The following is a 23,123-nucleotide window of genomic DNA, read 5'->3' as shown; positions in this document are numbered from 1 at the left end:
AAGAGTGGAATTTGTTGGATCATAAAATATGCATGTTTTTAATGTTCAAGATTAATATCCAGTTACTTCCCAAAAGGTTGTAAAAATTATACTTTCACCAGCCGTGTGTGCGAGTGCATAGTTCCTGGTACTTTTGCCAAAGTTACCAGTCTTTAAATCTTGCCAATGTAATGGGTAAAAGTAATGTCTTCTAGGGTGTTTTTTTTGTTCGTTTTTTGTTTTTTGTTTTTCATTTCTCTTCACTGGTCTTGAAGTGGAGCATCTTTTTATAAGTTTATTGGCTATTTGGATTTATATGTGACTTTTTATATCCTTTGGCCATGTTCAAATTAGACTTTTTAAAATCTTAACCATTGGGAATGTTAGCTCCTGTTTTTTTAAAAAATCATATTTGTTGCAAATATTTTCTCCCAATCTATTGTTTTCATTATATTTTATTGCTCTCATAGACATCAGTATTTTTACTGACTGCCTAGCCCCTTTTGAACATACATATGATTTGGGGGTCATTTTACTTTTAGGAAGTCCAAAGTAAAACCTACAACACTTGCCTCCTTTGCACTCAGCACAAACCTGGGGTCCAGGTTTACCAATCAAACTTATCAGTGCAGGACTGGGATTTCAAAGTGAGCAACTTAAGGAAAGAGGTGCACAGAGAATCCATTTCACTGGCAGAGGTGATGGCAGAGGCATTCAGCTTCAGGCAGGACAGTCCTGGCACAGCACTGGCCTTAGAGAGGAGAACGGGTGGTGATCGTTTCCTTTAGTGCTTGATGGGGCTGCAAGGAAGACTGTTACCTCACCAGGGCAGTTCTATGTATGATTTTGGATTGTTCCCAGAGCTGGGCCTTTAACCAATCCTTTCCATCTCCTGAAAATTATGTGCACTGCCTGAGATACTTCAGTAAGTTTCTCTTCTGATGGTTTCAGCCTGAGTCAGCTGCTGGTTCTTGAAACTAAAACTTGACCACTTTATTTTCTTTTGTCATATAGAAAATTTTTATTTTTAAGAAGTCAAACCTATGACTTATCTATGGTGCTTCCTGGATAGAATTAAGCTGACACACACTTTTATATTTTGTTTTAGTTGAGGAAAGGCGGTGGTGATTACCAAGACAATTGGGAAAACAAGAATGAAAGAAAACAAAATTCTCAAACATTATATAACCTCTTCCTTTTCACTGTAAATCATTATTTTGTTTATTAAGTGTCAGAGATACCTATAATTTGATATACAATGTCATTCATACTGTGCCAACTTGAAGGTAATAAAACTTCATTTCTTTATACAGCATTTATTACTTAGACATTTTACCAATTTAAAATTATCTTTCCCCAATTAAATGAGATTTTACTATAGTTATTTTAAAAGTTAGTTCTTATTATTGTTTATAATAAAGTATCTAACTTGTTTCCCTCAAATTTGTATTTCAGGCTTTTTTCAAAGACCCAAATGTTATTCTTAATTTGAAGTTACTTTCAGATTCTGGACAATGGATTACATTAGGTAAATACAATTTATTTTTATCTTTTCAGATGACTATTTTACTATTATAACAAAATTTTGCCTCAGGAATTTTTATTAAAATATAAATTGTGAATAGTCATTTGTTTGATAACATCAAGGTCAAATGTAATTAGCTGTGCCAGGCTTGCCCTGCATCTCTCTCCTGACTTAGCACATAAGAGCAATTTTTCTTTTTCATTAATTTGGAAAATACTTTTTTTCATACCTTCCATGGACTCTGCCAGGTACAGGGAACATTAAAATGAATAAGAGAGCTCTGGCTAGTGTGGCTCAGTGGATTTAGTGCCAGCCTGCGAATCAGAGGGTCACTGATTTGATTCCCAGTCTGGGCACATGCCTGGGTTGCTAGCCAGGTCCCCATTGAGGGGTGGGTGCAAGAGGCAACCACACATTGATGTTTCTTTCCCACTCTTTCTCTCTCCCTTTCCCTCTCTAAAAAATAAGATAAATAAAATTTAAAAATAAATAAAATGAATAAGAGAAAACCTGTACTCAAAGAACTCGATATGTGAAAAATAGGTGCAATAATGTATCATAGGTGCTACCATAGCAGTGGGAGCAGAAGGAGGGTAGTGATCAATTCTACACAGGGGGGAGTGGATCAGGTGAAATTCCACTGATTTGAGGGTGCTTGGGAAAAATCTCATTTAGGATGGGGTAATGGATTTCTGATAGGAGCTAGCCACTATGAAATATTCTTTAAAAAATAATAATACTTAACCCCCCAAATTTAATTTTTTTAAAAAAGAATACATTAAATCTTGGAAGAGTCTTAAATTTTCAAAAAGAAAACTTTGTATAGCTAATGTTTTCATGATGCATTGAAACATAGCTAGTAATTTTTAAAGATTACCTGAACACTTAGGAACAGTCAAATCCCTAAATGACTCTCAGGTCAAGGAATAAATCAGCATTAATAGAAGATTATTTTGAAAACAAAAATATGAACAGTATATTTTTTACTTTATATTTCATTTTCATTTTTAAAATTATGATTGACATACAATATTATTTTAGTTTCGGGCTTACATCCCCATGATTAGACATTTTTATAACTTATGAAGTGATCATCCTGATAAATCTAGTACCCATGTGACACGAAACATGGTTATTATAGTATTATTGACTATATTCCCAACACTGTACTTTACATCCCAATGACTGTTTATATTACTGGTCATTTGTACTTCTTAACCCCTTCATCTTTTTTCACCTATCCCCCAACTGCCCCTCCCGTCTGACAACCATGAGTTTGTGTGTGAACACCGTATTTTACATTTTAGATTGAGGCCTCTTAACAATCATCATTGCATTTAACATCATTCATCATTCATCACTGGTTGGTAATGTGAATTATGCTCAAGAAAAAGCAAGTTGATTTTAAATTGGATGGGGTCATTGTGGTGAATTCTTACATTGTATTTTTATGGAATTCTAGTAGCCTTGCACAAAAATAACTTCTCTTAGTCAAAAACAAGATTACAAATAGTTCATGATGTTAGATTTAGTAGGTCACATTTTATTGCTTTTGGCTAAAAGACTACTGCAAAATTTACAGAGTAAAAAGCTGGTACAGCTTGATCTTCAGACTACTTACAAAGTTAAACTGAAGATCTGAGCAAAATTTACCAATTCAGAATCTTCAAAAGGAAATAATGAACCATGTATCACAGTGTTTATAAAGCATGTTTACAGTAACCAGTCAATTCATTTACAAAAATAAGATTCATTGAAAAAAAAAAATGTTCAACCTTCCCCCATGTTGGTACATATTTCACAAAACATTTTTTTAAAAAAAATGTTTAAAGACATTGCAAAAAGAAAGGTTCTAAAATTCTACATGTGCCTGACAGAATCAAGTAGAAGTACTGTGAAAAATAGGGTAGAAGAGGTAGCACTCATTTCAGAAGCAGATGGGTCTAGTGGATTGCTAGTATTCTTCCATTAGCTTGTTTTTTTCTCTTCCCTACCTACTTTTCTTCTGAACTATGGTCATCTACTTTCCCTCTGGAGCCCTTGATAAACAGCTTTTTAAAATGAGAACAAAAACATCTAGCAAGTGAACCAATGTTAAAGAGAGTGTGATGGAACCTCCTTTACTACTGACTGCACTGCCTTGATTGCCAATTGTGAGTGCAGCTTCATCCTCTCAGCCAGCTACCATAGGCTTCTTCATTTAGCCATGCTTTGCCCTTTTTTGTCTTATATACAATGGATTCTTTCTATGTGCTCAGCTAAGAGCATTATACACATTATTCTCAAAACAGCTCTGATATATATATGTGTACACACACACACACATATATAAATTTCACGAATGAGAAGTCAGAGGCGTGAGCTAAGTTACTACACTACTCTGGATAGAGATTCAAGTCCAGGCTTCAGAATTCAAGATCTTGACCACTGCACCATCCTACCTCTGCACTTCCATGTTAATGAGGTTGCCAGGAAAGCACCAACTTGGACACAAAATAAAAATGAAATACCCAGTGTATTATAATGCTAGTATCAAGGGGAAAAAATCATATATTTTAATTTTCTGTGTGATCAGAGTCATGCATTATATATCTAATAAATGCTGGAGACAAAATTTAACCAAATTCCTACATAACAAATAGCATGTGCCATGGACTGAATCATACCCCTTCAAAATTCTTATATTGAAGCCTTAACCTTCATTGTGATGATATTTGGAGATGAGGCATTTAGGAGATAATTAGGTTTATATGAAGTCATGAGAGGCTTGTATGATGGGATTAGGGCCCTTATTAGAAGTGGAGGGAATTGCAGAGCTCTCTGCACTGTGTGAACAAAGGTGGAAGGTAGTCATCTGCAAAACAAGAAGAGTCTTCACCAGGAATCAAATCAGCCAAAACCTTAATCTTGGGCTTCCTATCCTCTAGAGCTGTGAGAAATAAATGTCTCTTGTTTAAACCGCCAGGTCTATGGTATTATATGATAGCAGCCTGATCTAACTAATACAGATTTTGGAAGCGGAGTCCCGCTGTAACAAATAACTAAAACTGTGAAAGTGTTTGAAACTGTGCAACAGAAATGAGTATAGGCTGAATGACTTTTGAGGTGCATGCTGAAAATATGGATGTTAAGGTTGATTTAGTGAGTTTTTAGATGGAAATGAGGAACATTACTGGAAACTGGTGGAAAGGCAATCCTTGTCATAAAATGGCAGAGAACCTGACAAATGTTTTAGGGAAGGTAGAAGTCATGAGTGATAAAATTGGGTATTTAATTGAGGAGACTTCTAAACAAAGTGTCAAGGAAATCAGCTTAGGTCCTCTAGAATGCTTATGGTAAAATAAGAAAAGAGAGAAATTGAGCAAGGAATTGTTAAGCAAAAAGGAACCAGAACTTGAAGATTTGGGAAATTCCCAGCATATCTATATCACAAAAAAAAAAAATGGGAAAGCTTGTTCGGAAGAGAACACTGAGTGTCTGAGCAACCTTTTTATAAAGAGATCATGGGTTAAGTTTATGGGCTTAATCAGCCATTTCACCAGAAGCCAGTAATAGAAATGGAGATTTTACCAGTAAAGACACACCAGTTAGAACTAAAGGGAACAGGAGGAAAAAAAAAAAAGCGAAGACTGGCAAATAGTTTATATCCTATAGGACTATACCATAGAGCCCTTCAGCTGCAAACATGCTCTGTTTTTCAAGAAAAGAGAACTGAAAATGCAATTCAGAGATTATGAGGACTTCCCTCTCAGTTTCAACAACACAGTCTGTCTTGGGGAGAGAATTACAGAGGCAGAGCCACAGCCCTAGTGGCTGTGGAAAGCAGTGTGTGTATATATATATATTATTGATTATGCTATTACAGTTGTCTCATTTCCCCCCTTTACTCCCCTCCACCCTACACACCCTCTCCCATCCACTTCCCCCCTCTTTAGTTCATGTCCATGTGTCATAAGTTCTTCAGCTTCTACATTTCTCATACTATTCTTGCCCCCCCCCCCCGTCTATTTCCTACCTACAATCTATGCTACTTGTTCTCTGCTCCTTTTCGCCCTCTCTTCTCCTCCCACTCCCCTGTTGCTAACCCTCCATATGATCTCCATTTCTGTGGTTCTGTTCCTGTTCTAGTTGTTAGCTTAGTTTCTTTTGGTTTTACTTTAGGTGTGGTTGTTAATAATTGTGAGTTTGCTGTCATTTTACTATACATGTTTTCTTTTTAAATCTTCTTTTCTAATATAAGCCCCTTTAAGATTTCATAAAATAAGGGCTTGGTGATGATGAACTCCTTTAACTTGACCTTATCTGAGAAGCACTATATCTGCTCTTCCATTCTAAATGAAAGCTTTGCTGGATAGAGTAATCTGGGATGTAGGTCCTTGTCTTTCATGACTTGGAATACTTCTTTCCAGCCCCTTCTTGCCTGTAAGGTCTCTTTTGAGAAATCAGCTGACAGTTTGATGGGAATTCCTTTGTAGGTGACTGTCCCCTTGTCTCTTGCTGCTTCTAGGATTCTCTCCATTTTTACCTTGGCTAATGTAATTATGATGTGCCTTGGTGTGTTCCTTCTTGGATCCAACTTCTTTGGGACTCTCTGAGCTTCCTGGACTTCCTGGAAGTCTATTTCCTTTGCCAGAATGGGGAAGTTCTCCTTTATTATTTGTTCAAATACGTTTTCAATCTGTTGCTCTACCTCTTCCCCTTCTGGTACTCCTATAATTCGGATATTGGAACATTTAAAGATGTCCTGGAGGTTCCTAAGCTTCTCGTTTTTTTGAATTCTTCTTTCTCCATTCTTTCCTGTTTGGTTGTTTCTTTCTTCCTTCTGGTCCATGCTACTGTTTTGAGTCCCAGTTTCCTTCCCATCACTATTGGTTCCCTATGCATTTTCCTTCATTTCTTTCATGGTAACCTGCATTTGTTCATCTAATTTGAGACCAAAATCAACCAATTCTGTGAGCTCCCTGATCACCAGTGTTTTGAACTGTGCATCTGATAGGTTGGCTATCTCTTAGTCGCTCAAAAGGAAGAGTTTTGGGGCACTGATTTGTTCTTTTGTTTGAGCCATGTCTCTCTTTCTCTCTCTTTTTTTTTGGGGGGGGGGGTCTGGTCGCTCCTGTTATGGTGAGGGGCGGAGCCTTAGGTGTTCACCAGGGCTGGGCACCCCAGTCGCTAGATTGTGACATTGTATGTGAGGGCAGGGTCGAGAGGGAACAATGGCAGCAGCTCCGTTCTTCGTGGGACCTCAGCCCCTTCCCTGGGATCCTTGGTTGTGTGCTCTGCCCTGCTCCACAATTGCTGCCTCACTGGGTCTGCCAGCTGCCTCTTGCGTACTCAGGGTCCACCCACTGTGATCTTGTGTGCCCCAGATGCCTTACACGCTCCTGGTTACCTTATGTGCCCAATTCTCCCTGTTCTTTGTGCCGAGCTGTGACCCGCACCCAGCTGCTTGTCTCCGCCCCTCCTACCAGTCCGGATAAACGGGTCTATTTCAACTTCTTGGCTGTCCGACTTCCATTCAGATAAATTTTCTGTCAGTTCTGGGTGTTATTCTGCCTCTAAATTGTTGTTGTTCCACTCCTGGTTGTGTGTGGAGGTACGGTGTGTCCACCTATGCCTCCATCTCGCCGGAAGTCCGGAAAGCAGTATATTGAACCAAAGAGGATTATTCTTGGGGCTTAAAATCTAACAGCATTTGCCTTGATAAGTTTTTGGTTTGCTTGGAATCATTATTTCTTCCTTCTTTTCTGTTTCTTCCTTTTGGAATGGAAATGTCTATCCTGTACCTATCTCACCATTGTATTTTAGAAGCATATAACTTGTCTGGTTTCACAAGTTCATAGCTGGAGAGGAATTTTACCTCAGGATGAATCTTAACCTCTAGTCTCACCCATACCTGATTTACATGATATTTAGATAAGACTTTGGATTTTTAGAGTTTAGAATTGATCCTGGAATGATTAAGACTTCTGGTGCTGTTTGGATAGAATAAATGCATTTTGTATATGAGAAGGACATGAAATTTGGGGTCCAGGAGCAGAATGCTATGGACTGAATTGTTTTCCTTCAAAATTCATGTGTTCAAGTCCTAACCTTACCCATGATCTCATCTAACCCTAATTACTTCTCAAGGGCCCCATGTCCAATACCATTACATTGGGGATTAGGGCTTCAACACAGTAATTTTAGAGGGACACAGTTCAGTCCATAGTAAATGCTATTTCTGTGCCTCAAATTAAGTAGTTTGTATTTAACTACCTTCTCTCAGAATCCAAGCCCTCTTGTTATTCCTTAAATCAGAACTTATGTACATTTGTTAAAATGGCAGGTTGCCCAGTGTTAATCCCTCATTCTGTGGCCACCAACCCATTGTCAAAGACTGCCTTGCTCTTCACTGCTCTTGTTTTTTGGTCTTGCAGTATTTCTTAGATCTACTCAGTTATTTTCTGTGGTCTTCTCACTGTAATCTCGCAGAAGATTTTGCTTCTGAAACAAAAGGAGCTTTTCTTAGCAGCAGTGCTTTTGAAATTACTGAGGCATATACAGTTCTTGGCTCTAGGCACCCTTCTTGCCTTTATACTAGCCTGGCTCATGTCCTAGCAGGACTCTAGGTAGACAGCCAGCGGGAAGAAGTGCAAATAATCACCAGAATTACTCCTCTGAATCTCAAGTGACTTCTGGAGTCAAAGAGCTGGCAAATGTATTAGGAGAGGATATACCAAGGGCCTCCACATCTTTTTTTTTTTTTTAAAAAAACGCATTTGAACAAATAATAAAGGAGAACTTCCACATTCTGGCAAAGGAAATAGTCTTTCAGGAAGTCCAGAAAGCTCAGAGAATCCCAAAGAAGTTGGACCCAAGAAGGAACACACCAAGGCACATCATAATTACATTACCCAAGATTAAAGATAAGGAGAGAATCTTAGAAACACCAAGAGAAAAGGAGAGAGTTACCTACAAAGGAGTTCCCATCAGACTGTCAGCTGATTTCTCAAAAGAGACCTTACAGGCAAGAAGGGGCTGGAAAGAAGTACTCCAAGTCATGTAAGCCAAGGACTTACATCCGAGATTACTCTACCCAGCAAAGCTATCATTTGTAATAGAAGGTCAGATAAAGTGTTTCTCAGATAAGGTCAAGTTAAAGGAGTTCATCATCACCAAGCCCTTATTATATGAAATGTTAATGGGACTTACCTGAGAGATAGAAGAAGATCAAAAACAACTATGAACAGTGAAATGACAACAAACTCATAAGTATCAACAACTCAACCTAAAAAACAAAAACTAAACAGAAAAGGAACAGAATCACAGAAATGGAGAATACATGGAGGGTTATCAGTGTGGGAGTGGGAGGGGGAAAGAGGGGGAAAAGGTACAGAGAATAAGTAGCATAAATGGTAGGTAGAAAATGGAAATGTAGAAACCAAAGAATTTATATGTACAACTCATGGAGCTGAACTAAAGGGGGGTAATTCGGGTGGGAGGGTGTGTACAGGGCAAAGGGGAATAAAGGGGGGAAAATGGGACAACTATAATAGCATAATCAATAAAATGTATTTCAAAAAAGATGATCTAAGAACCCTGTATTATACATACAATAAAAAAATATCTACTTCATTTTAAAGTACTTTCTAGTTTACAAATCCTTCACCTAGGCCTGAAATGGTGAAGTTTTGGCACAAACTTTTAATGATCAATAACAACCAAAACACTGCAAAATAAAAATTTAATAAAATTCTTTAATATATCTCTTAAATATATCAATACACGTTAGATTTTATTACTTTGAACCTCTGCATAGTAATACCTGTTTTGGAAATAATTGCAAATGCATAATTAATTTTTATATTTGTATTTATAAAATATCATTTTTCAGGAACTGAAGTGAAAAAAATTGAAGCTATAAATGTTCCTTGCACACAGCTTTCAATGTCATTTTTTAGACGGTTATACAATGAAGATATTGTACGAGACAGTGGACATATTGCTAAATGTTTAGATTCTTTTTGTGATCCCTTTCTCATTTCTGATGAGTTACGAAAGGTAAGTGCAGAATTTTTTAATTTCACAATAAAATTTTGTTTTAGGAAAAAACATTTGCTTGTCTAAAATTCACAAAATACTTTTTATCAATGAATAATGATCAATAGTAATTATTACATTGGTAGGTTTTGTCTTGGAGGAGAGTTTTACTATCAACTTAATTATTTGTGTGTTTCAGAAGTTCTCAGCCAGGTGCTACTGACATCTAATGGGTTGAAGCCAAGGATGCTGCTAACATACACAGGACATAATACACAGAACAGCCCCTCACAACAAAGTTATAACTGGCCCAAAATATCAGTAGTGCTAAGGCAGAGAAATCCTGGTCTGTCTATTTTTCTTCAATGCAGGGCTTTTATCAAACAAGTATTTTAAAATGTACCTGGAGTAAAAGAATCTTTTTATCTTATCACTGAGATCAAAAAATCCATTTGATTAAGTTAAATTTCTTTTGTTGAGAGGTGTAGTGAATTTGGAATCAGATTATTAACCTAATTTCTGAGTTATAATGGTGAATGGTTATTTACAAGATAATAATAGCCGTAGGCAAATTATTCAATATCTTGAGCCTCAAGATCTTAACTGTACAACATGGAAATCAAAAGGTCCATTCTAGGCTCTGGCCAGGTAGCTCAGTTGGTTAGAGCATTGTCCTGATATGCCAAGTTTGTGGGTTTGATCCCTGGTCAGGGCACATACAACAATCAATGAATGAATGCATAAATAAGTGGAACAACAAATTGATGGTCCTCTCTCTCTCCCTCTCTCTAAAATCAGTCAATAAAAAAGTTTTTAAATATCCATTCTATCTTTTTCCCAAAAGCATCAAGAAAATGAGAAAGCATTTAAGTGCACTTTTTAAAAAGTATGAAGTGCGATTGAAATATTATTGTTATTATTGAAAAAGTATTCACAAAGTGGTTACAAATTAGGGCTTTGTTATCAAACACACTTAGGTTCATATCCAGGCTTTACAACTTAATAACTTCACCTCTTTAAGCCTCGGTTTCTTTATCTATGAAATGGGAATAGTGTAGTAATTATGTGACAAAATGCATTTAAAGTGCTTAGCACAATGCCTAGCACTTAGTAAGCTTTCGATAATATTAACTACTAATTACTATTATTATTCTACATTAAGAGAGATGGGAAATATCCATTACATCCAAATCTAATGTAATCCAGATAGAAATGAACTAGGGAAGGTACTGATGCCCCATAATGAACAGAGCAGTCTTGTCTGTAAGAGACCCCAAGGCATCCAGCTAGTCTATACATTGATCTACACTAGCACAACACCTAAGAGAACTCTTCATTTAAGAAAAATAAAATGAACTAATCGAGAATAATTAAACTCATCTGATTGAGACTGTATATAGTTTGGTTTTAAGTAAAGCGTATTTACATATAACAAGATAATATAAATACTGTACAGTAGGGATCTTATATTAATTTCTACTCTTGCTTACCAAAAATTTGAAATTATCCTTCAGAAAGTGTCTGATCTAGTCTGGATTTCTCTTCTTTGGATAGGACTAACCTCAGCTCTTCTCTCTGTCACTGATCTGTGTTGGCATACTTAACTTTTTTTGTCTCAAGGCCCTTACCCCTAATTTTGGAGAGTTCACCAACACTTCTACAGAGAGTGCCACAGCAGTGGACTTTTTGAAAAGGAGGATTTGCTTTCCAAAAGAGTACTCTGTTTAAAACTGCCTGCTGTGGCCAGTCTTATTTATGCCATGAATAGCACCTCTATTCAGGAAGTGCTGGGACTCTTTTTCTGCTAGTTGCCTGTATGTTTTGCTTGTGTTCTTTGCCACCCTGTGGCAACGGAAAGTTTTAACTTGGTTGCTTTCTGGCTGGAAAAGTAAATAAATAACTTCCAGATTTAGCCTAAAATTAGAAGGGCCCCCCATTGTGCAGCAACAAAGATTCTATTGGCACACTGTGTAATGTAAGTACTGATAATAATAACCTCCTTTCTGACTGCGGCTTAGAAGTTTGGCTCATTAACCATTGCATACAAATCTGTTAGTGCTGTAACTGGACCTGTATGTGAATGGAGAGGGTGATCAGCCATAGAATGTTATTGTTTTAGCATTCATCCCAGAATTTTTCTAATTATTGTAATTTTTAAATTGCACAACCTAATCAATTCAATATATGAGTGTTCATAAGAAATGTATTATTAACATTAAGGAATGAATGTGTATCATTCTTTTTTGTAAATTAAATTAGTTGGGTGACATTGGTTAATAAGATCTGCATATTTCATTTTGTGCCCACCACCCAAAGTCAAATAATCTTCCATCAACATGTATTTAAACTATTCATTCTTAAGAGCTTTAGTCACAATTGTATTAAGCCATATCTTTAAGTAGCTACAAACTTGGGCTTTAGTATCACATTCCTTACAGATGGGAAGGGAGGAAGAGATGGGAGATGTGCAAGTAGCACACCCAGAGGGCAGTAAACTATGGACCGCTTCCCCTTACCTATCTTTTACTATATATAACTTTGACTTTCATCAAGTCATTATCAGTAAACTGTATATAGACAATACCATAGAGTTTATTATGTTTTAAAATACCTCATATAATGAAACTTGAGATTGGGGTAAATAATGCATTAAGCTTAATCAATTCTTACAATTAAGTGTACTTCTTGCACTAGACAGTGATTGCTGTATAACTTAATGTTTTCCTCTTTTATCTATCTGGAAGTGTTAAGTGTATGTACAACTTTTACAGCTTTCCTCCATTTAGAGTTCTTTATGTGTATTTGTTTTCCCATTTTGTTTCTTGGTAACAGTTTTTTATTATTATTTTTTCTTATCTGTATTTTATTGTTAGCTCTTGTACCATCTTTTTTAAAAGTAGGTGGGATATAAACAATTTTAAAAAAGAAATATATGTTATAACATACATTCATCACCTGTTCATTTTCACCATAGTCAACAAATTAATTAATTGCCTGTAATTCCCAATGGTATAAGAAAATCCCCAACATCATACCTAGTCAAACTGTTTTCTAAAAGTGGTAGCAAAGTCTCAAGACTGCAAAAGCTAATGTAGATTTGTGATGGATAAGGTGATATTATTAGAGAACAGGAAAAGGAGAGGTGGTTATGAGGCTCTAATTAACTGATATGTTAAAAATGGAGGAACTGTGGGGGGTAAGAAAAGTAGTGATCCAAACACTGTAAAGTGAGAGGACTTAGAAAGAAAATGACAATTGTGTTTAGCCTCCAGAGAAGCAAAGACTATAGACCTAATGTGATGGAGAAGTTTCTCCACTTATTTGTGTTCCTCTTGTTTCCAAATAAGATTTAAGGCAACTCAACACTAAATTGCAATAGCGCTAAAACAATTACCAAAGACAAAAACTAGAACATAAAAATGTAGAAGAGAAGGTTTAGATTTAGATTTATTTCTTTCATAGAAGATCAGTTTCTAACAATAAAATGGGATGAAAACAAGTGCTGCACATGTCATAGACCACACTCTCCAATTGCCTCAGGATTGGTTGTTAAAATAGGTCTAAAGTTATTTTTAAATATATGTTGAAACCTTCAAAAACGTAAAAATTAGAACCTCGAATTATATTACATTAAGATGAATTTTGTCATCTTACACAGGTTTTGCTAGTGGAAGACTCAGAAAAATATGAAATATTCAGCCAACCAGATAGAGAAGAGTTCCTGTTTTGCCTTTTCAAACATTTTTGCCTTGGTGGAGCCCTTTGCCAATATGAGGATGAGCTTAATCCATATCTGGAAACAACAAAGCTTATCTATAAGGATCTAGTGAGGTAATGTTGCTAGATTACAATAAGTAAACATCTGGTTAATAGAGTAAATAGTTTAACTATGGTGAGATTACCTAGCATCTCTTTGTGGTCCTGTTAGCAACCAAAATGTATAAAAATGGCACCACCCTGACCCCCTCATTATAGCCTCCTCCTCTTCCAGGCTAGGAAATGTCTAGATTTCCCTGACCCTCTTTTAGTGCTCAGTCCCCTCACTGTCCTGCCTCTTCCCCTTGTTCCCTCATTCAGACCTTCTACCTGCTCCATTCCTCATTAGCAACTCCTATATTCCAGGTCTCCCTTTTTACCCCAGGCCTCCTTTTAGATCTCAAGAAAACATGAGATTCTCTCAGGATATTTGAATTTGCTTGACTAATAGTAGAAAAAATCGTTACCTTTGTTCTAAAGAGGTGGAAGAATTTTCATCTAGGTGTAATCTTTACTTTTGCAAACTAATCCCAAATCCCAGTTTGTTTTGTGTACCATATTTTTGGACTATAAGGTGCACTTTCGGGGTGGGGGGTGAAGCCCACAAATATGGGAGGAAAGGGATGTGCGTCTTATAGTCCAAATGTAGCTTTACATTTACATTGGTGAAATATTATGTTATTTATGTTATTAAATATTTTACCACATTTTTTGCTTCAAAATTTTTTTCCTGTTTTCCTCTAAAACCTGGGTGCGTCTTACAGTCTGAAAGATACGGTATTTTACTAGAGTTTTATTTTTCTTTTTGAAGATCAAACGAGTATAAAAATTTTATGCCTTTTATTTATACTTTAATTTTAAATGAAGTGAAAGTTCTTTGGTTGAGTTTTTCAGTGATGAAGATATTGAATCATCTTTATAAGCATAGGAGACAGGAACAAGCAAAACAAATGATCCCAGAGTTTAGTTACAAAATATGCTTTACTAGGAAAACAGCAGAATTTGCTACTTATTGAACTCTTGACTGTTACTTACACTCAACACATCAATTCTCTTATCCATTCCATGTGTCATATAACTATACGGCAAACTGCCCAATTTACCTATTTTATTTAGTTAATTTCTGTCATATGGTTTTAAAAACAAAAATATTTCTATAAGTTGTCTCTGATTTTTATTAAAAAAATTATTAAAGATTGTTGGAAGAGATATGTTAGTAACAGAATTTCAGAAAAAACATATACATACCTACATCAAAAGTATTCTGTCCTTATAATTTGCAGCTCATGAAAACTTACAAAACACTTCTAGCACTCCCTGTAGATACTTCTCATACCGTGGACACACACACATACTGCCACCAAAGTGTTTTGTCCCTCATCAGCCACATGAACCTGTGGAATTCCTCACTATCATGCACTGTGGAGGAGGAAATTCTTTTGGAGATATTTGAAATATAAGTTTAGAACCTAAACACTGAAGAAACTTCTGCTTTTTCCAACATTCCCTCCCCTGGATTCTCACCAGTGATTCTCTTCCACACTCTTTGGGTGCTAAGAAAAAGTATAACTCAAAGAGTAATGGCCACTTGTTAAGTGAGTAGCCAAAATTCATGGCATCTTACAGACAAATAGGAATTGTGTCCATAGAATAACCTAAACAGGCAGCCAGCTAGTGTTAAAATTGTGCACAGAACTCTGCCAAACTCTAAAAAAGGCTACAAGAGGAGCATCAGACAGTCCTTAACCTTAAGGAAACTATAACAAACATTAAATAATAGTAAAATAATTGTTTAAAATATTTTATAAGTAAAATTTTTATATAGTCAAACATTCAATTAATTATAGGCAAATGTTTATAGCTCTTTATATTTTAATAAATACTCCAGAAATTGAAAAGAGAAAATTGTCAATGTCAGTAGTCATGGAAGTCCATGAGCACCAGAAGAGATGGAGGCAGTCTTTTCCCAGTTCAAGGGAGATGCACCATAAGACCTCATGCTAGGGGAGGCTGAGAAGGAGCACAGTCCAATTATAGCATAACTTTCTTTTGAGAATCAAAAATATTTCATAATTCAAATTTAAGCATGCTTATTATTCAGAATTTTTTTGCTGAATGAGGAGGGCATATGAAATTGTCTTTCCAGAGCAATTTCAGTAGAAAATTATAATTAGAATAAATATTTGGTTAAGGTGGCTTAGATGCCAACACAAAGCAATCAAATAGAATAAATTATCTCAGAATCCCTTAAGAGCTATACTGGTTTGCTTATCACGTGCACTACTTGTGGCTTTTCTAATATTAGTTGGGCTGATTTGTATTAGATGCTATATCACTTGGTAAAACTAAAGATGTAGGGTGGACTAATAATAGCAGTTATTAAGTAATATGAGGTCTGTCCAGAAAAAGCCCGGGCATTGTTAATATAACAAGAACAGGTTGCACAACATTGATGTAACCTGGTAGCCAAAGAGTGTGGACTGGAATGTGCATGCAAGAACAATGACAACTTCACTGTATTAGTCAGTGGGGTCAGTAGATGCTGTTGAGTGACCATGTGTACTGTATGTCCATTGCATTCAAAATCACTGATTGAGTAAAGCAGTGAATCTGCTTCAAATTTTACATTAAGCTTGAACATTCCTCCAGGGTAACTGTTCGGATGATTCAGAAGGCCGCAGGTATGGGCAACTGCTAATTGGCAGCTTCATTAAAACAACACACCTGCTCATGCATCACGTCTTGTGCTGAGTGTTTTGGTAAAACATCAAATCACTCAGGTGACTCAGCCCCACTACAGCCCAGATTTGGCACCTGCAACTTCTGGCTTTTCCCAAAACTAAAATCACCTTTGAAAGGGAAGAGATTTCAGACAGACCATCAGTGAGATTCAGGAAAATATGACAAGGTAGTTGATGGTGATTGGAAGAACTAAGTGAGACCCCAAGGTGCCTAATTTGAAGGGGACTGAGGCATCATTGTCCTATGTACGATGTTTCTTGTATCTTACATCTTTTTCAATAAATGTCTTTTTTTCATAGTACACGGCTGGATACTTTCTGGACAGATCTCAGTACATAAGTTAAGGATACATAGGTAGAACTTGGAGTATCATCAGTAATCTCTCAGAACTGTGAGCCACATATCCAATTAAGTCATGTGTACAAGCTAATTTAATCAAGAACGATATTTTTTCCTGTTCCTTTACCTGAAGTTTGGATTCTTTTACATTATTTAAACATCTGCTACTTTTCTAGTTATGTATGCAATATCTGCTTTACAGTATCTAACCTGCCCTTACAGATAAACATCATTACTAACCTATTCTGACATGTTTGTGGATGCTGGGGACACATTACAGAGTCTGATTTTAGGAGTCTCGGACTCAAACAAAAGAATAAAAATATTTCTTAAGATATTTTATCCCTTATCATTATTACAAGTTCTATAAAATACACCTTTTAAAAGTGTTGGAAAGTGTCTTCTTTTAAGTTTTATGGTTTCTTAAATAACATAGGCAATACTTTAGACCCTTTTTATTAGAGTAAATGATCAACTGTTTCATTACATTTTAAAAATATGCAGAGATAATTCTACAATTATTAATGGTGCCTATGTCCAGATAGGTTTCTTTTTTTACCTTAGACATTAAACAAATGCACTTGTCAAAGTTTTTGGAGAGGTTTCCCAAACTATCTGTCCCAGATGTGAAATTTTATGATTGAACTGAGAGGCTTAGCTTATGGACTTTGGATGCTAATTAAGCAGTGGGACTCTTATTTCTTAAAATGAGCAGAGTTACTTAGAGTGGTCTATATACCATGTTTAGAGTCATCATGGGACTGATCCTCAGAAATTAGCACAGGTGATATTAGTAAGAAACCATTTATTATATTACTTTATTTCTAGACTACTAATATAATCACACTTTTAAAAAAACTATATGGAAATTATGTCCCAGCATCCTTAAAAACCTATCTGGAAACTGAGTTAGTGATTGTCAAAAATATCATACAAGGCAATGATTAGTAGCAAAGCTGAGGTCACTAATGAATATCACTTTACATTTCCTTTTCTTTCTTTCTTAAGAGATACCAGACAGGTGATACTGTACTTGACCTATAAAAATTTAGACAAATTATCTTATGGGATATTTTAAAGTGATAGCAATATGGGATTAGAGGCAATAAAATGGAGTAATACGATTTATTTCTGTTAGGAACCAACTTTTGACGTATAAATCATAGTTTCTTTTTTTAAGGAATACACTTATGGTACATGTTAATACGTGTTAAGTGGTTGTTAAATGAAGTATCAAATACTAAATTTTCCTCTAAGTTTATTTGAAAAGCACAAATTTTACAAGGGGGTTTTAAAATTTTTTAACTGAGGAGTAATTTACATACAGTAGAGTGAACAAATCATAGTGAACATACAGGTTGGTGAATTTTTATATAAGTTTACACCCATATAAACACCCCCAACTCAATATCTTAAGTTAGAGGTAGCTGTAAATATGTTCTGTATTTTGATCTGGGTGGTTTTGTTGGTATATACAAATGTTTTATATGTAGTGGTTATAGTACAGCATTTAAATGTAGTCTTCAACTTTTAAAAAGTATGTCTTGGGCATTAGAAAAATAAAACGACCTCAACCCATGTCATAGAAATATATGGAAATCAATTTAATTATGTGATTCCTGGGTTTAAATTGGAATGAAATGTTTTAGAGATAAAAGCTGCCTAAGAATCTTGAACCTTGAAATAATGGCCTTAGGTCTGGCCATCCCCAATAGGTACATAAGCTGAAAGACACGCACACACACACCCTTCCACAAAGTTCACCTTTTTTCTTCCTCCTCCTCCCCTCTCTCTCCCATTACTTTCACATAAGTATTGAGGAAGAAACAATGCTTTCACCCAGTAAAGTGAAGAAGAGGGACATCTTCCATTAAATTTAACCTATACCTTCCATACCTGAACAGTACCCCTGATTCATATTTATTTATAGAGTGTGGGTATAGGATAAACAGGTGAGGTGTGAGGAAAGAGAACTGGACTCTTGTCACCTAGGTTCTGTTCCTAGAAATACCACTTTTAGTTGGAATATATGAAATATATCATTTAATTTTTCTAGTCCTACTGTTTATAAAAGTAGTGAAATAATGCGTACTTCATTGAATTGTGTAATCTTTATGAGGTAAATTATTAAAGGTGTTTTGCAGATTATAAAGCATTATAAACATTATCTGTATGTATTTATATGTAGGTATCTATCTGTAGCTTATTTTCTCAATCCTCAGTTTGCTTCCCCACTATGTATTGCCACAGGTCATCTTTTGTAGGGAATGTAACTGAAAGAGCTACTGAGAGACAATGCTTTTAATATCATATAATTTAGTAATACACAATTTAACAAGTACTTTCTATATACATTACCCCACCTAATACCCCTATAATCCTTAAAAGAACCATAGTATGCCTTGTTTACATATGAGAAAATTGAGGTTCAGTACAGTTAATCTTGTCCAAAGTGAAATAACAAATCGGTGGTAGAACTAATGTGTGTTTAAGTCCTTTAATTCTTTAGTTTATTATTCATTTATCTACCCCTTACAGCTGTCCACACTTCAATATAACTTTTACCAGTTCCTGTTTTCCAAAAATTGTCTCTGCCAAGGAGTCATTTCATCATTTGAGTCTCAGACTGACCTCAACCTTCTAAAATTTTATTTTCTGCAATTTCAACTTAGTTGACTTTACATCATCCTTGAATGGAACTGCAGATGCCATCCTTTTTGAACCACTTTGGTTGGATGGTACATATTTCCATGTATTACTGGATCCAGCACAGAAGTAAGGCCTACTTGAGTGTGTTTGGTAGGGTAATAATATGGGTGTAATAATTTATAGTTTTAATTTGAACATTTCACCTAAAATGTTATATGGTATGCTTGAATGTGATATTGTTATGTTGCAGAATTACATGCTTATGATTTTGTAGTAAAAGATTTTGTAATAAAAAGGGGCATTATTTGTGCCAGACTCTGTATATGATTAAGAACACCTGACTACTAAAATGTATCAGCATTTTAAGTGTATAATTCCAATGTTTGTTATATTTCAAATGTACCTTTCCTCTCTATTTTAGTGTTAGGAAGCATCCTCAAACAAAGGAAATACAAATTACCTCTTTCATCTTTAAAGTTACAGCATATGTAAGTGGAGGAGAAATTTGCTACCAATGACTTTAATTACTTGCTATTAATAAGGTTGTTACAATTGAAGTTAACAAACAAGGCTGTTATGCCTAGGAAAAAAGATGATAATATTTAAAGAATCAGGGGCAAAAGGATGTTATAAATGCAAGCATCCTAGACACTGGGCAAAGAACTGCACTCACCTACCTCCGGGACCCTGTCCTCTGTGCAAGAATATCAGTTCTGACCCCTGGCACTGGAAGGTAGACTGCCCCCCTTCCCAGAGTGGAAAGGGGTCATCACCCAAGGTCATGGCTACTGTCAAGGACCACCCAGGGAACAGGTTGGTCCCAGGGAATACTCATATTCCCATCTCTACTAAGGAGTCCCAGGTAACTCTGGATGTGGCAGGAAAGAAAATCAACTTCCTTGTTGATACTGTTTATTTTGTTCTTAGCCTCTTTCCTCCAAATCAGTGAAGATAATAGAGTTTGAAGGAAAACTTAAGGCCTATTTTTATACATTCTCTATCACTTGCCAGTTTGAGAGTCAAATATTCAAACGCTCCTTTTTTTAAAAAAAGATTTTATTTATTTATTTTTAGACAGAGGGGCAGGGAAGGAGAAAGAGACAGAAACATCAATGTGTGGTTGCCTCTCTCTCTCTCTCTCCCCCTACTGGTGGGGACCTGACCTGCAAACCCAGGCATGTGCCGTGAATGGGAATCAAACTGGGGACCCTTTGGTTTGCAGGCCAGCTCTCAATCCACTGAGCCACACTTGCCAGGGCTCAAATACTCCTTTTTGATTGTTCCTCAGTGCCCTATTCCTCTATTAGGCCAAGACCTTTTAGCCTGAATGGGAACCATCTTCTTGTTCCCTGAAGAGCCACTTGAGTTAAGCAAGGTCATAATAATCAGTAGTAGCCCAAACCAGAAGGGAATCCCCAGTTCAATTCTGCATGCAGTAAACCCACTAGTTTGGGAGTCAGGGATTCTGGGAAGAGCAGAGTGCATTACCAGTTAAAATCCAATTAAAGCCCAGGTCAGATTATCCTCACAGGAAGCAGTATCCTATTAAACAAGAGGCTTTAGAGGGGTTACAGCCTATCATAAATAAATTTATACAACATGGGCTCATAGTTCCTTGTCAGTCTTGCAACACTCGCATCTTACTGGTGATAAAACCCACTGGAAAGTATAGATTAGTCCAGGATCTAAGGTTAGTCAACGAAGCAGTAGTCCCTTTACATCCAATAGTAGCTAACCCTTATAACTTGCTCTCACAGGTACCTGATGATGCTCAGTGGTATTCAGTGTCAGATTTGAAAGATGCCTTCTTATGCATTCCTTTGCATCCCAACTCAATATTTGTTTGCTTTTGAGTGGACTAATCAAAAGATGGTGATACATCAGCAATACACGTGGACTGTATTGCCGCAAGGGTTTGGGGATACTCTTCACCTCTTTGTTAGGGTATTAGGAAAGGGTCTTAGAGAGCAACAGTTACAAGGAGGTGCCATTTTACAATATGTAGATGATATACTAATCTACAGCACCTCTGAGGAGGCTTCTGATCAAAATACCATCCAGACTCTGAATTTCCTAGCTGAAAGAGGGTATCAGGTATCAAAAAAGAAGGCTCAGGTTACCAAACAAAAAGTAAATTATTAACATATATTTGACTCCTGGGTCTAGGCAATAATCACAGGAGAGAATTAAAGCCATTACTGAGTTAATTCCACCTGCTAAAAAAAAGATTTAATTTTTTGTTAAAATTAAAATTTGATAAGATATGGTTTTATTTGGAAAACAGTGTGAACCTTTTTCCCTAGCTTCCTTAAGAGCTAAATCTGTGACTTAAGTGGAATAAAACATAGTTCTCTGTCAAACCACAATTTATAGGTCAAATAAGTAAGAATGCCATAAATGTCTATATATCACAGAATCAGATGCTTGAAATTTAGTATACAAAAGATTATTGGTGCCCTGGCTGGTGTGGCTCAAAATGAATTGAGTATCAGCCTAGGAACAAAAGGTCTCAGGTTCCATTCCCAGTCAGGACACCTGCCTGGGTTGCAGTCCAGGTCCCCAGGTAAAGGTGTGCAAGAGGCAACCAGTCGGTGTTTCTCTCCCTCTCCTTCTCCCTTCTTCCCCTGTCTTTAAAATAAAATCTTAAAAATAAAATGGTTAACAAGTAGTTTTAAAAAAAGATTACCGGCACAAATGACACTTGCTAAGTATCTTCATTTAATCAGTTCAATATTTATTATTTACTGTGTGTTAGCTTCTTTGCTGGGCTAGGTACTTTTGGCTGATAAACAAAAGAAATATAGTCCCTCTAAGTACATAAGGACCACATTTTAAAAGAAAACTAAGAAGAAAATTGAAAAATATAAATTTTTGCAATATTAGCACTTTATAAGCACTTTTTAAAAAGATGAGATTTCCTTTTGAACTATGAATTACAGAAGGTAAAGAATTATGCGTGTTTGTGTTGTACTAATACATATATGTTTTGTTGGCATAGTAGACTGTGCTGATGATATTTTTTTAAATTACTTAACTGCCAATTTATTGTCAAGGTTTGATATGTTTCATGACATTTTCACATAAAATATACTTGTTAAATATGTTGATTATTATTTAAATTAGGTTGTATACTAAGTAATTTTAAGTTTATCTTTTTCAGGATTCTGTTGGTTTATGCTACCCTTCGACAAAGAGTCATGAACAGACATTTTCTTACTTTATTGTGGATCCCATCAAGCGCCATCTTCATGTTTTATACCACCGTTATGGTGTGGGAGAAATGTCTTAACAGTATTCTTTCAGATTATTTATACTTACTATTTTTTATTTACCAGTTTTTTACTTTATACTGATTTATAGTAAACAATTACTTTACAAGTTAATTCAAGTAAAATATAAAGAACCCACTTAGAGCAGAAGCAAACTAATGCCAAGATGCCTTTCTTTAAATTTGTCTGGAAAGCTAACATAGGAACCAGATTTCGTTCCTGAAATAATCTGTACCAATACATTTGGATAATTTTTACAGAAAGTTTAAAGAACTAAAACTCTATTTTATGTTTTTTGCATTAAGATTCGAGTGAGTCTTTAAGTTTCCATGTATTTTATTTTAGAAACTAATTAATTCTGGAATGAAATTGTGGCAGGAAACAAAACACCTCTAATTAATATGAATTGTTAGCATTTTTAATTTTAATTTTATTTGATTACATTTCTATATTGCATGAAGATTTATATCTCGAGGACTGTGAAAAGCATAACAATTCCTTTGCTTCAGTTGTCCCACTTACAATCCTCAGTTAAAAAAATAATGTTTTGGCTCTGACTGGTGTGGCTTAGTGGGTTGGGCATTATCTTACAAACCAAAAGGTCATCAGTTCAATTCCCAGTCAAGACACATGCTTGGCTTGCAGGCTAGGTCCCTGGTTGGGGGCACACAAGAGGCAGCTGATCGATGTTTCTGTCTCTCTCTTTTTCCCTCCCTTGCCCTCTCTCTAAAAATAAATAAAATAAAACATTTTTAAAATAATAATGTTCTGAAAGTGATTTTAAACTCTTTTAGCAAACAATTAAAATTTATTCTAACACAAGATCTACAAGTGAACAGAAAGAG

At 35.8% G+C, this 23,123-nt stretch overlaps 1 protein-coding gene across 4 annotated transcripts in view; it reads left to right on the top strand.

Annotated features, from left to right (window-relative positions):
• Positions 1-22,919, top strand: part of CFAP300 (cilia and flagella associated protein 300) — a 29,718-nt gene extending 6,799 nt beyond the window's left edge. For 2 of the 4 annotated variants that reach the window (XM_045818132.1, XM_045818130.1), the window contains exons 3-7: positions 1,435-1,507; positions 9,378-9,544; positions 13,182-13,354; positions 19,431-19,497; positions 22,170-22,919. In XM_045818132.1, coding sequence (XP_045674088.1) covers positions 1,435-1,507; positions 9,378-9,544; positions 13,182-13,354; positions 19,431-19,497; positions 22,170-22,298 — 609 coding nt within the window. In that variant the 3' untranslated portion in view covers positions 22,299-22,919. Of the gene's footprint in view, positions 1-1,434; positions 1,508-9,377; positions 9,545-13,181; positions 13,355-18,898; positions 19,099-19,430; positions 19,498-22,169 lie in introns of those variants that run through there. The other 2 variants (XM_045818131.1, XM_045818133.1) reach the window with 2 other exon arrangements.
• Positions 22,920-23,123: the final 204 nt, after the last annotated feature.

The sequence above is a fragment of the Phyllostomus hastatus genome, unplaced genomic scaffold (assembly GCF_019186645.2).
Source record: "Phyllostomus hastatus isolate PE091 unplaced genomic scaffold, TTU_PhHast_1.1 phas_scaffold_317, whole genome shotgun sequence".
Lineage (NCBI taxonomy): Eukaryota > Metazoa > Chordata > Mammalia > Chiroptera > Phyllostomidae > Phyllostomus > Phyllostomus hastatus.
Note: the sequence above shows the minus strand (reverse complement) of the source record. Positions and strands in the feature narration are given on the sequence as shown.